Source organism: Pleurodeles waltl, chromosome 10, assembly GCF_031143425.1.
Source record: "Pleurodeles waltl isolate 20211129_DDA chromosome 10, aPleWal1.hap1.20221129, whole genome shotgun sequence".
Classification (NCBI taxonomy): Eukaryota; Metazoa; Chordata; class Amphibia; order Caudata; family Salamandridae; genus Pleurodeles; species Pleurodeles waltl.
Genome location: NC_090449.1, coordinates 954,113,769 through 954,128,690, shown reverse-complemented (window position 1 = coordinate 954,128,690; position 14,922 = coordinate 954,113,769). Strand labels below are relative to the sequence as shown.

The following is a 14,922-nucleotide window of genomic DNA, read 5'->3' as shown; positions in this document are numbered from 1 at the left end:
GCTCCTAAGTGCACTTGAGGAGCTACAGAAGGTCGTGGATCCACGTGGGGCAAGTAGCAGAAAGCAAGCTGATAAGTAAGGCATAGGAGGCGCTGCAGATATGGAGGAGGATCCGTAAAATGTTCTCCACAAGTTGCTATAAGCCACTACAAGCACCTATCAGTAAGGCAGCATCTGCACCTGACTATATTTGATTCTATATTTTCTGCTTTTTTGCTTCTTAGCTTTACTGTATTCGGGTCCACTCTTTTGGAGGGGGATAAGAGTGTGGCTGGAAAGTACCCTCCGGTCTCCATCCCATGCGACATTGAATCATTGGTAAAGACTTTGACTGATTAATCTTTGGATTGGAGCACAGGGTAATATTATTGAAAGACTAAACTGTGCATGGGGCTGTAGTGGGCTCTCTAGTAGTTAACTTGACTGGCCAACGAAAGCGGCCCATCTAGGATTGGGTGCAGCTTGCTGGCTAGCTGTTGGAATCCTGCCTGTTTGTTGCCCTCTCTGCCTATGTACTATATATTTGAGAGCCAACTCGCTGGGCTCTTGTGCATATCCTATGGACTACATTTTCAACTCTGCCCATTAAGTGCCGTAGTATGATCCAGTGTCGTACCCTACAGATTTGTTTCTGAACTTGGTCTGAAGGCTCTTGGTGGCACCAGCTTAACAGCTCAGAGGCTACATTCAGGTAGATTAATTCTCACAAGAGCATGTGAAAAACCAAATCAAATCCACTTAGAAACAAGTTCAGCCTCACCCAGGCAAAAAGCTCAAATGCCATCTTTTCCTTCTTTCAAAGAGAGATGCAAGTCGCCCCAGTTACAATGGCTGATAGAGTGGCTCTTGACTCCTCTACTGATGCTGAAATAGATGTAAATCATGTTTCATCTGTCTCAAAATCATTATCAGTAGCAGAAATGGAGAGCAGCACACCATCTAGTTGCAAGGCTTCAGGCGATCTCATTATAAAGGATTTTACTCTTCCAGATATTAATGTGAATGTAGGCATTAACTTGAAGAGCTCTCCAGCCTGTGATGCAACTAAGTCCCCAGTGGGCAATACATAGGACTCTTGCCTAAGGCTTTTTAGCACCACTCCTACAGATCAAGCTTCTTCGGTACGTCATACATCTACAACTACCAATTTGGAAATTCCTAGGAACCTGTCTTGTGATCTCCCTGGTCAATATCTGCAAATATGCAAGTCTTTCAAGTGCATGGAAATAATTTTATCCTGTGTTCTAGCTTTATAAAATATATATATATATTTTTTAATCAATGAATAAATTCGACCATATACAAGACATTTTATTGGTAATATTGAAAGTGTTGATGGGCTTAAAGGAGGAGAAGGTGGGCCCAGAGGAGAATTTTTTAACTGCTACACATGAGGCTTGAGTCTTTTGGACATTGGTCCACTTCCTGTGACTTCTGATAGCACCTTGTCTGAAAAAGTTCATAAACGACCTTCAACTTTTGAACAGGGAACTCAAGCTGGCAGGCCTCAAATATCCTTTAATGCCGCTCACGTTAAGAACTTACCTTGTCAAGTCAGTCCTGTTTACTTTAAAACATCTTTTTGCAATACCTCCCTCCCCTTTTGAAGCTGATACCCATCTAAGGACCTGGACTCTGGGGTGGAACCCTTTTCTATTTTTAGGCCAACGATTTGGTCCACATCCAGACCAACATAGTCTTCCACCCCGGATAGTAGCAAGGGGAAGGGAAATGCAGAAATAGATATTCTAAGAAGATTACTTTGTAGGATATTGAAGAAAAAGCCATGACAATTTAGATTTCAAGAAATGGGAGCCTCTGGAGCTCGGTCCCCGAAGGAGACATTTGATTAGATTCCAATCCAAGGCAAAAGTGAGCCACAATCTCCTCTGGTTGAGCAATCAGTTGCATAGGTGGGACCCTCGTCATTGAATCCTAGAGCTGGTCCTTTTGTTTCTATTCCCAACCCTGAGCCAAATAGCCTTCATAATCACTGTCAGTTGAGTGAGGACTTTCTTCCTTGTGCTGCAGCTCTCATTCTTGCTTCTTTGTATACTGTATGCCTAGACTTTGTTGCATTATTTCACTCGGACTAACCATGAACCGCTCATTCTTATTATCCTGTTTCACAGATGTTGAAAACTTAAAGCTGATACAAAGTAAAGATAGCACTCTTGTATATTTAGCACATGCCCTAGGAGTGTTTAAGACTAGGGTTCTCTTTTATTCTAGAATGTTTGCTAGTCTAGTTCTACAAAATCGTAATCAGTTGCAGTGTAGAGACATTGATGTAATCCCAGTTTGGGATGAAAAGCTTATTCCTAGAGCTCACTTTGCTCGTACAGTTCAGCCGCTGTTTGATGATTGATCGATTCCTGTGTGGGATTTATCCGTTTCCATTTTGAAAACTCTGTTTATTTCTATTTTGAGTGGTGGGAGGTTAGTAAAAGATTCTGGGTCAGATGTTGCTGTCTCCTCCTTCCTTCAGTGAGAGAAATGGAGGTGGTTAGCCAGAGTATTAAATAGTACACAGGCAATGGGGCACAAAGTTTGGTCACTAGAAACAAATTTAGAGTAATTTTCTGGAATGCAGCAGAAACTGAGAATTCTTCAAACAACAAAAAGAGGGGGGGCTGTCAAAGAGCGGGAGGTTCGGAAACAAATTCTTGGTCCTGTGTGTATTTCTCCCGACAATGTCTTAATCAAAAAGAAATACACAGTTCCATACAAAATGTCTCTGAAAATTGCAGGTTGCTAGAAGTCAAAAATATTTTTAGAGCAAGAGCCCTCACTCACCTACGGTGACATGCTTCATGATGGGGCTATGCTCCTCGTCAGGGGCCCCACGAAGGGGCTCTTTGCCGGAGATCTTTTTGTGAGAGAAAGCCGGTCAGCAAAAATACTAATCTGCTGACCGGCTTTCTCTCACAAAAAGATCTCCGGCAAAGAGCCCCTTCATGGGGCCCGTCAGGCATTGTAGTGCCAGCCTGACGAGAAGCATAGCCCTATGATGAAGCATGTCACCGTAGGTGAGTGAGGGCTCTTGCTCTAAAAATATTTTTTGACTTCTAGCAACCTGCAATTTTCAGAGACATTTTGTATGGAACTGTGTACATCTTTTTGATTAAGAAACTGAGAATTCGACAGAAACATTACATTCATTATGCAGTTTAAATACTGATTTAGTCTGCATCCAGGAAACTTGGTGTACTGCTGATTTTTTGTGGAGGTTATACTGTTTTATGTTGCAATGCTTTGGGTTCTAAGAACAGCCATTCTTAAGAGGGAATTGCTGTACTTTGGAGTAAGAAGTTAAAAAGGGAATAAAAACTGCAATGCCCCTTCTAACCTCTTTCAGGCACTGATGGGTAATTTCTATGTAGAGGCTCATGTAACAGTCCCTCTGCTACTGGTATGTTCATATATTCCTCCAGATAATTGTTATAATTAAATCCTATCCTAAGTGTTTCATTACATTTCATCGATTGAGATGAATGAAGAAGAATGTAAAGTGTTGCTAGTGGGTGACCTAAACTGGAAAATGACTAATCACTCTATCAATTTATTCTGTGATGCAGAGAAGGAATTTGCATTTAACACCCTGCCTTCACTGCTCCCCCTAATGTCAAAAAGGGTAAAAGCGGGTATATTCTTCTAAACATTCTGAGAAAAAATGGTTATATTCATTTAAATGGGAGATTCAATTTGGATTTGTCAGCTCAATTTACACATAAATCCTTGATGAGAGGCTCCTCTGTAGATTATTTTGTTGCTTCCTATGCTATAACACAATATGTTGAGGATTTGACAGTCTCTGAGTCCTCATCTATTGATAAGAGGATCCTTGTCCTTTCTTTAAATGTGAACCTGTCTTCTGAAGAAGCCCGCAATTTTGATGGCTTGGGAACCAATTTCAGTAAGAACTCAAAAATAACTCACCTAAATGTCTGGGAGTGCCATTTTGTTTTTAGATGACTGGAATAGGGACATCCTTAGTTGTTTTTCTGAGTTTATTGGCCAGATTGTAAAGGCTAATTGCCTAGTATGCTCTAAGCCACCCCAAATAAAAGTGTGTCCCTCAGTGCTACTCCTGAATAAGGAAATTAATAGGTAAACTAGACTACATTGTTCACATCTGAAAAGAAAGGGGTCAAGTGACATTTCTGTTAAAGAGAAGAAGATGGTGGCTGAAAGTAGTCTTAAGAAAGCAGATTGTCACACAGAGGTGGATTGATCTAAGAGAAGCTGCCACTACAAAAAAAAATCTTGCAAATATTGGGTCATTGTTGCAGAATGCTGCAGTTCTAATGCGATCTCCTATCCACCTCCCATTGCTGAGGCAATATAGAGAGATTACATTCTCTCCCAGCATGTAGAAAATTCAAATACTATCCCCTTTGAAATAGCCATCTTGCCCAATTATAATAGAGGAGCTGGTAGTTATGGCCTCCTTTTAGTAGTTTAGATTGAAGCATTTATTAGAGCATTGCAAGCCTCGGGTGCAGTGGGCCAGGATGTGGTTCTAATCTTAGTGATTAAGAAAGAACCCTCTCTCGGGCAAATGTCTTCCAGCATGCATTTGAACACTGCTATTTAAAAGCTAGGGTGCCCCAATTTTGGGTAGGGAGCGTTATTATACTTCTGCATAAGAAGGGTGATGGATCCTCTCACCCAAATTGTCACCAAATTGCCCTCTGGGATGCTGTTGGCAAGGTTTTTAATAAAAGTCAATTAGAACACATCAAAACTTGGGCAGAGACTAATCTGAATATTCAGTTGGAAAAGTCTGGTTTCAGGAAAGGCCATAGTGCACTTGATAATATCACAACAATGCAGTTAATAAACCAAAAATATGTAATAATTAGGGGTGCCAGTGTTTATGCAGAATTCGTAGACTACTCCACAGCCATTTATAAGGTTGATCATCGAAGTCTGTGGAAGAAGCTATCCAATTTAATAAACCCAGCTAATCTGCTACACTTGATAATAGCCCTGCATTCTTCTATATGGTGCAAAGAATTGATGGGCGGCATAAGGGGTTTATAAACTGAAATTCCAATGAAAAATGGATTGAAGTGGGGTGTTTATTGGCCCGTAACATTTCCCACTGTATATTTATGATCTGCAAAAGCCTTATCAAAAAGCTATGGTTTTGCATCTTGTATCAGAGGACATTCTTTGATTTGCAGTTTTTGATCACACCCGAAAGGCCTAAATATTTGTCTGGCAGCCCTAAAATGTCATGTTGATCAGCATTACCTAAAGATAAATACCTAAAAATCTCAAGTTTTATGTTTTTAGGGAAAACATACACAAAAAGATAAAATTTCCATGGTTTTTGGGCTCTCAGAAGTTAGAGTGAGTTTTTTGGGAAACATATGTTTAGTTCCCTTAGTGATTCTGAGAACATATCAAATAATTTGGGTAAGGCTCAATTCCAAGTGCGTGGGTTAGGCACATTTTACAAGGCTGTTGATATGCTTATTTTGCGCATCTGCTCGAAGTCTTCCATAGGAAGATCCCAGCTATTTTGTTATATGCGGTGGAACTAACAAATGTAGCTGACTGGGGTTTCTGGACAGAAATGAAGGGCAAATCATAAAACTTCTGATTTCCTGTAACATTCTGGCATCAACTGCTGCCTTAAGATAAGAGTTTGGGATTAAGAGTTCTCTTATACAAGGTCTAGTAGGGTGATTCATTGGACTCTCTGCCTATTTCAAAGGGATGCATTATCATTAAGGCACCTTGTATACAAAGAGTGTTTTGTTATGCTGAGAAAGAAATCACAGTTATTTAGAAATATTAAATATGCTTTAGAACATCTGAATTTATATATAAATAAAATTCTTACTTTATCACCTCCCCAGTTGAAAATGTGCTTAAAGTATGCTTCCTTGCATGAAAACCACCAGCTGGACTTAAAGTTATGCAGTCAAAAGAGGAGAGTTGATGTTTTGATAAATTTTGCTATGTTAAAAAAAAAACGCAACCCTATTTAGCGTGAAACTTACCCCCTACGGTGAGGCATTTTTGCACTTTATTAAGACTGGACATACTTCCACTAAAGGTTCAACTTCTAAATGGAATGACAAGTTGAATGTTTGTGACTTGTGTCAAACTGATATTCAAGATCTAAAACACATTCTGTTCTTCGTATTTTTGAGGGTGTCACAATGTGCAACTAGTCAAGAAATTGCACGTGTGCACACATAATTTTGCGGTGATTCCATTCAGGTGGTAAGGGTGTGCAAACTATAAAAGCTGGCCCAAAATGCATCACCGGTTTCCACAATGGCTGAATGTTGGACCTGGCCCTTTTTGTAGGGTCATCTCCAAATGTTTTGCCTCCCTCCTCCTATTTTTGCGGACCCATTTTTGTTAGCTTTAGGACTCTGGGAACTTTATCACCGCTAATCAGTGCTAAAGTGCATATGCTCTCTGTGTAAATTGTATTGGTGATTGGTAAGTCCCCAGTAAAGTGCACTAGAGGTGACTAGGGTCTATAAATCAAATGCTACTAGAGGTGCCTGCAGCACTGGTTGTACCACCCACATAAGTGGCCCTGTAAACATGGTTCAGACTTGCCACTGCAGTGTCTGTGTGTGCAGTCTTGCACTGCCAATTTGACCTGGCAGCCCAAACCTTCCATTTTTGTACATGTAAGTCACCCATAAGGTAAGAACTAGGTAGCCTCATAGGTAGGGGGCAGTGTATGTTAAAGGTGGAACATGTACTGATATGATTTACATGTCCTAACAGTGAAATAACACCAAATTTGTTTTTCACTGCTGCAAGGTCTATCTCTCTCACAAGATAACATGGGGGCTGCCTTCAAATAACTTTTTAGTTCAGTTTCCCTTTGAGAACAGATAGTGATTTGGAGTTTGGGGTCTTTGAACTCAAAATTTAAAAATACATCTTTTGGTAAAGTTGTTTTTTAAATTGTCTGTTTGAAAATTCCCCTTTTAGAAAGTGGACATTTTCTTGCTTAAACTATTCTGTGACTCTGCCTGCTTGTGTATTCCCTGTCTGGGCCAGACTGTCAGTTGGGCTGTTTGTGAATCCCCTCTAGACAGTGACACAAAGGGAGCTGAGGGATAGCCTGCATATCCTGATGAGCCATCTGGGCTAGAGTAGAGGGAGGAGTGGTCACTTAAACCTGAATGGTCTATGCCTGCCCTCACACAATGCAGTCTTGAACCCCCTGGTGTGTATCTGGGGCCGGGTCTGGGCAAGGCATGATCTTGTGAACAACAGAGATTTTCCTTTGAAGATTGCCTAATTTAAAGGCAAAAAGGGGTATAAGTAGTGGACCACAAAACTCCAGATTTTTAGATTTACTTCTGGAACCAAGAGGATCCTCTGCCAAGGAGAAGAGCTGAAGAGCTAAGAAGTGCTGCCCCTGCCTGTGACTGTGCTTTGTTGGGCTATCCTGCAGTTGCTGCTTCTGCCTGAGGAAGGGGACAAAGACTGGAATTTGTGGTATAGTCCTGTTTGTGAAGAATCGCCAAGGGCTTGAACTGAGCTTGCCTCCTGTTTTGAAGTCTCAGGGACATCAAAGACTTCCTTTGCCAGCACCTTGACTCTCTGCTAAGACGCATGCCCTGCCAGGTGGTGCCCCATCCAGTCCCTGGGCCCTTGAAAGGTGAAGCTGGTAGAACAAGGACTGAAATCCACACACAGGGAGCTGTGAAGGGAAAGTTTCAATACAGCACCTGCAATACTGCTGAAAAATGATGCAGCACCCACCTTGTGGCTGATTTCAATGCATCACCTGCATCTCGCCTGGAGAACCGACTCAACACCAGCTTGCGGCTGCTGAAAACGACAGAAACCCCACGCAGCATGGTTTTCCATCAATGTGTGACTAGGATTTCCCATGCATCGTCACTGGGTGTCAAAGTCATTGTGAGCCCGCGCCGTTCCAAGGAGCCAAGTTTGGAAATCGACGCATCTCTCTTTTGCGGGATAGCAAAACAACGGATTGCGTACCCCACCGGAAAAGAAATGACTCATTGCCTCACTTGCGAGTAAGAAATTGAAGCATCGTTGGCTTTTCCGATGCTCATTCGACCGTACGGCATTATTTTTTAGACAAACCAGGTACTTTCTGTAAAAACAATGTTTCCATTGTTTTCTATGGAGTTAGACTCTTTTTTCTTTGAAAATTCATATCTTGACTTATGTGTGTTGGATATTTGTTGTTTTGGTCTTTTGATTTAGATAAATATTGCCTATTTGTCTAAACTGGTGTATTGTCCATTTTGACGTGTTTTCACAGTATTAATTTTGTGTGTTTTGGTATAAATACTTTGAGATAAGCCTGACTGCTTGTGCCAAGCTACCAAGGGGGTGAGCAGGGGTTATCTAAGTGTGTATCTTCATTGCCGTGACTAGAGTGAGGGTCCCTGCTTGGACAGAGTGCAAACAGGCTGTCAACAAGAGACCCCATTTCTAACATTGCACTTTATGCGTTTGCGATTAGGAGGCGATTCCTGGGTGCCCTAGAGAGGAAGGGAGGAGGAGGAGAATGAGGAGGAGGAGACAGGAGAGGATCTTTAGAACCAGGATTACCATATTCCAACAGAAAGAGGAGGAAATCTATAAGAAACAAAGGCTGAGTAGTTCTGCGATATTAGATTTGACAGATGTGGTTAAACGAAATGTAGAAAGAAGGACCCTGCACAGCAGTTCCATCCCCATGCATGTGCTATACTCTCTGCACCTTTTGGGCCCGGGTAGCTACGACGGTGGGATTGCTGTCGCTGGTGGGGTGTCTCAAAGTGTGCTGTCACATTTCTTTAAGAAGTTCCTAGATGCCATGCTCCTACATATGAACCACGACATATACATTCCCCTTTCCAGGAATGCAAAGGAAATACACAATACCAAATTAAACTTTTACAGGATTTCCAAATTCCCTTTTGTATTAAGATGTGTAAATGGGGTACATGTTCCTATTTGTCCTCCAACAATTATTGAAAATACGTGTTCAGGAATAGGAAGAATACCCATTCCCTCAACATCCAGGTGGTATGTGATGTCAATAATGTCATCACAGTTATAGTTGCAAAATACTCAGGGAGCACCCCTGCCATGTACATGTTCTGACACAATAAAGTGCAACAACATGTGGAACATAGGGAGATTGATGATGGTTATTTACTAGGTGATGTGATGCTGTAAAATAAAAAACATATATGTGTCTGTCTAATATCAGGTCCTGCCATGCTCACACTTAGCTTTCTTTTGCTGGATGAGAGGGCATATGGATTACGACCTTGGATTTTGATCCTATACATAGCCCTGCAGACACAAATGAGAGGTGTTACAACATTGTCCAATGACACATGAGAGCTGTCAACTGAATGACTTTTTGGCATGCTCAAATCAAGATAATAATTCCTGCACAGCAGTGGTCAGGCTCACTACATTGGAGTTCATTGTTGCGAAATGTGTCCCAATATTGTCAAAACCAACAGATATGCTCTGTTGCATGTTCTTCATATTCCTGCTTATGATTTGTAACTGCTTGCTTTGCAGGCATTGAGTTTGGAGCAGGCATGCCTCTACACCAACAATCAACTGTGCATTGGCTTCATCTTCAATAGATTCATGTGTCTAGTGACACCTTTTGTGCCCACGCACTGGAACATGCTGGTGTTGGCTCACACTTGGCTGTGGGATGAGACGTGGTGGGAGAGGAACATCATCATCCTCCATTGCTGTGGCCTCTGGTAACAGTGACACAGTGGTACATTGTGGTGGTGTAGTGCTTGGGTGACTGTGTATAGAGATGGGTTCCTCTGCTGCCATGTTGGTATCCTTCACTACCTCCACATTGTTGTCCTCACTATGTACATCAGGGAAATCTGTGGGACAAATGAGATACATTATATTCACCTATATGATGATTGACCCAATAAATGTACATTTGATTCCTAAGTTGGCTTTTTGACTACATCGCCCATAATGCACTATCATGGTATAATTTATATTTTGGGAACAACCATCTGATGTATGCTGCTGAACTATGTGGATCTGAACATATATGTGGAGTCTGAGATGTGACAAAAGTAAATATTACACACTGTCTTTGTACTGTTCCTGGTACAGAACTGTTGATGTTCACAATACTCACGACAGCTTCAGGCTCCAGTATGGTTTCCACCATGGTCTTAAGTGCAGTGGGTGGTGGTACTATTGGTGGGCTGCCTCCTGGTCCCCGGGATTTCGAGAGTCTGTGGGCCACCTTTTTCTTTGACCATGATCAGCAGTCATACCATCTATCACAGATTTTAGAAATGGAGCCGTGGGTGACTCCAATGGCATTTATTTTAGCTAGGATTTCCTGCCAGATCTTCTTTTTCTGTGACTCTGGAACTGTCATTGACGCCCTTCTAAATAGGACATTGTGGTTCTCACAGTGCTCCTCTGTGAGTATATTCAACTTCTTTTCAGAGAATTGTGGTTTTCTTTTTCTCCCTCCAGGTGTTTTCTCTGCAGTTTGGCTGGTCATGGCTGATGCTTGGGGCCCTATGAGGCTTTTGGGCCTGTGCTGTGTATGACAGCTGCACTCCTCCCCCACTCTGGCTGGCCTCCAGGCAGGTTCTGTGAAACAGTTTCTGGTTCAGAGGTGATTACCCATGACCAAGAAGTATTGTTTTCCCTTTTTGCAGTTCCGTTTGCATTCTGTGACGCGAATTGCAGTTTGCAGCCCCATTCACAATTTTGAGAATTGTTATTTGCGATTATCAAAATACCAAAGCAAATTCTTACTGACTTGCTATTTTTGAACTCACATCGTATGTACATGAGGATTTGCGATTTCCTATTTGTGAATCGCATTGGTTCTCAAATTGTAAATCAGATATTTTGATTCTAACATGTGGATTTAAGTCTGAACGTGGACATTTTCAACTCAACTTCGCCTAGTAGCTCCCCGATGATGCCTCCTCATCAAACACCACGTGCACTGAACTTCCAAATTCTCAGAACGTTTTTATTGAAAATTCTTTTAAGTCCAACTTAGGCACTGACTAGCCATGAGACAATTCTTGTATCTGGCCCACTCTCCATCGCAATTGTCCATATTTTCAATTTGACACAGTTTTGTGCACCTAGATGTCCGCGGGGTGCATTGATCTTTTAGGCACCAGATTTTCCTTAAAATTTAAGTCATAGCTCTAGTTCTATTGATTGGCTTTTTGTCATTTTGGTGTCAAATAATTTATTAATATTGGCTCCACAGTTTTCTAAAGTGGAATTGTTTTGTGGTGTGTTTTCACTTTTTTGCTGTTGGTATCCTGCATAAATAATATACACTTTACTTCTACGTGAAGTCTCACTGCTTTTGTGTCATTGTACCAGAGGGTTAAGCACAGGTTAATTAAATGCCTTTTGTATTTTGTGGGCCACTTTGACAAGGAGCTGTTGCTTGAGTACGGTTTTCCCCACCCCCTTCCAGGTTACTCGATGGCCTTTGGTCTACAACTCATCTCTCATGCTCTTTATTATTACTCCTAATGAGAAATTGAGCCTTTGTTTGGTCTTGGCTGTTATCAATAATATGGCAAGAAAAGGAAGCACAGTACTCGCCTTCACGTCTCCATGCCTTTAACATAACCCAGACTTTCCATTATTAATACATAGTGAAACCTGAATTTACCAACATTAATACGATAATGTGCTAAATCCGAAACACTGGATGGACAAGCAAAACAAAATATGTCGGAGCATGGATTCCGGGGAACTCTTTTAGGAGATGGATTGTCAGCAAAATAAAAAGGGTGTTTACAGAATAAAGCCTATTAAGGAAGAGATTGAGCCACGCAAGGCTATTAATCAAGATACCATATAAAAAAATGTCAGAAGTTACTGAGGGTCCTGCATATTTCGCCTCCCACATTGTCCGATATCCTGCCAACAGCGCACGACATCAAAGGTGCTACAAGTATCTATTTTGTGCTGTGACCAGGGCTGAACCCTCAGTTTGCCATAGATTGAACAATTTATATGATATTGCAATTTGGTTGCAAACATAATTGTGAATACAATAAGAACAACATAGATTCTAACTATATTCTACCTATATTGTCAACTTTAAAACACATGAGAAACACATGCTGTTATATTTATTTAAGCTTATAGTTAAAAAAAAAAAAAATTAAACGTTTTAAAGGTATGCAAAAGGTGTTTTCCTCTGATCTGTTTAACTTAGGTAGTAACCTGTTGAAACAACAACACCGCTGAATATATAGATTAGAAACAACAATGACAATTAAAAGATTGAAGGTAACAAAAAACTCTTACCAGAAAGACACAGTGCAGGAAGCACCTGCTTGATTGAACTTCCGACTCTGTAATTCTGCAACCTGGGTGAATCTGGTGCTGTTTTTCAGTATAAACATGAAATGCCCTGGGGGAAAATCCGTCAAGTATGTTTAATTGTGGCTCAATTAAAAAGAAAGTCCTGTTGCTTTCTCGCTGCTCCATTTAACTCATTTTTACTAGTCAACGTAATTATTATAGTAAAACACCTAAACACAGTTATCTATTGCAAGAGCATTCGCCTTTTTGAAGTGTATCTGGGTTGGCACTTATTTGGGTTTCTGATATGTGTAAAAACGAAATTAAAATGGCAATTATTTTTCTTCCACCGATCCCTGTATCCACCGAGTACCAAATATGTGTACAACGTGTTCTTACCCACTCTTACCATACATCTGACCCAAGCACATCCCTGTTTCCAATGTAAGCTCATTTCAAGCAGTATCGATGGTCTGCTCCTCTTATATAACCGTCTTTATCGGCAATATCTTTTATATTAACCCCATCGCGTGCAGAGCTCCTTCGCTTTGTGGCATGTAAATCACTTCCATAAAAAGGTACTATGCAGTAGGCCCCAAATGTCAAACAATTCTCAACAAAGTCTGATCCCAATTTTGCCCTTACACAGCAGATTGTTAATAAATTATAGAACTGGATTTGAGCTATAATGTAAAGCCCCTTTAAAATATGAAAGTCACTAGGTCGACTATGTTACCATAATTACAATCATCATTATAGAACCTTGGCAGTAGGTCGACCTCTGTGTGCTAATAATCACTGCCACAAAACAACATATCTTACCCACATATTCACCAAACCGAATACGTTAAATTATGCGGACCTCTTCTAAGTAGCGAACTGCAAAATTGTACTCCAGTTTCACTATAAGGCAGAGTTGGCTCAGGCGGCATGTCTATCGCATACTATGTATACTAACAGTATTACACAGTTTTATGTTTTACCTTTCAATGGAGCTGGTATGTCTGTGAAATGTAGAAAAGGCAAGTCAACACTAAAATACCACATCACTGTTTGGAAAAATGCACAACCTAAGGCCTTTGGCTGAAAGCGAGAGACCTTATTTCACATATAGTTAAACAACCTTCACTGGTTTCCTGCGAAGAAGTGCCTAATGCTATACATACTTCTAAACAACCTTTCTTGTGTAATCTCAGCAACCAAATGAGATTTATTTTGATGAATATAAAACAATTGCATAAAGATCACTGTCATGATGCATATTTTGGAAACATGAACTGTATGTAGAAAATATATCTATTCTTAAAGAATGTGCCTTGTAGCTGGACAAGCTAACCTAAAACAAGCATTCTCAAAGAGTAGGAAAATGCCTCTTATTGCATCATCAGCCCCCTTTTTCCACTGATGCTCCAGGTTTATAACTCTGTGTATTAGGTGTCTACTAATCCAGCACCAGAGGATGTGGTCTCAATCATAAAACATCTTCAAATTGGCTTTAGTCAAAATTGGCATAGATATCTTGCCTATAAGTCCCTAGTATATGGTACAATGTGTACCCAGGGCCAGTCAGTTAAATGTCTCTAGCGGACTGCAGGACCCATTGTACCACTCACTACAGTGACAGTGAAAACATGACTGTAGGTTTACCACTGTGCCCTGGCTGTGGCAGTTTTGAAGCTGCAATTCAAGCTGTCAAAATAAACCCTTTTGACAGGTCAAAACATCCTCTTAAATATTAATAGTTCACCTAAATGTAGGCTGCCTAAGTTATTAGAAAGCAGAACATGTAGAAATGTGTTACTCATGTCTGTGCAGTCAAAAAAGACTCAGAAGCTATTTTCACTTTACCAAGGCTGGCTGTTCTATAGGAAAGCATTGGATCTGGAATACATTATTACATATCTTAAAATTTTGGTTTGGAAACAGCTAGAATTATTATTCAAAGGCTTATTAATAGTTAATTCAAATCCAATTTCATGGTAAATTCAACATATATTTCTCCCTCATTAAAGCCCTGTGTGGTTGTTGTACCCTTCTCATGTGCCCTGAACAGTTAGCTTGCTTCCACATCCAACAACTTTCTACGCTCTGTTGTCCGAGTCCATGCACCAGCCCCCTCCCTCCAACCCTGAATGGTCCGATGCCAATGCCCTTCATTTAGCTTCCACTCTGTTGTACCTGGCTTTTTGACAGGGTCATCCCCAAACTTTTTGCCTCCTTCCTCCTATTTTGTCTGACCTGTTGTTGTTGGCTTTTGACCTCTCGGCACTTTACCACTGCTAACCAGTGCTAAAGTGCATATGCTCTCTGTGTAAATTGTACTATTGATTGGTTTATCCATGATTGGCTATTTAATTTACTTGTAAGTCCCTAGTAGAGTGCCCTACATGTGCCTAGGGCATGTAGAATAAATGCTACTAGTGGGCCTGCAGCACTGGTTGTGCCACCCACTTCAGTAGCCCCTTAACCTTGTCTCGGGCCTGCCATTGCAAGGCCTGTGTGTGCAGTTTCACTGCCACTTCGACTTGGCATTTAAAAGTACTTGCCAAGCCTAGAACGCCCCTTCTTTCTACATATGTCACCCCTAATGTGTGCCCTAGGTAACCCCTA

At 41.0% G+C, this 14,922-nt stretch overlaps 1 protein-coding gene across 2 annotated transcripts in view; it reads right to left on the bottom strand.

Moving 5' to 3' along the window:
* MALRD1 (MAM and LDL receptor class A domain containing 1) overlaps positions 1-14,922 on the bottom strand; it is a 2,469,603-nt gene that overhangs the window by 2,042,970 nt on the left and 411,711 nt on the right. For both annotated transcript variants that reach the window (XM_069211777.1, XM_069211778.1), the window contains exon 11: positions 12,316-12,421. In XM_069211777.1, coding sequence (XP_069067878.1) covers positions 12,316-12,421 — 106 coding nt within the window. The remainder of the gene's footprint in view (positions 1-12,315; positions 12,422-14,922) is intronic.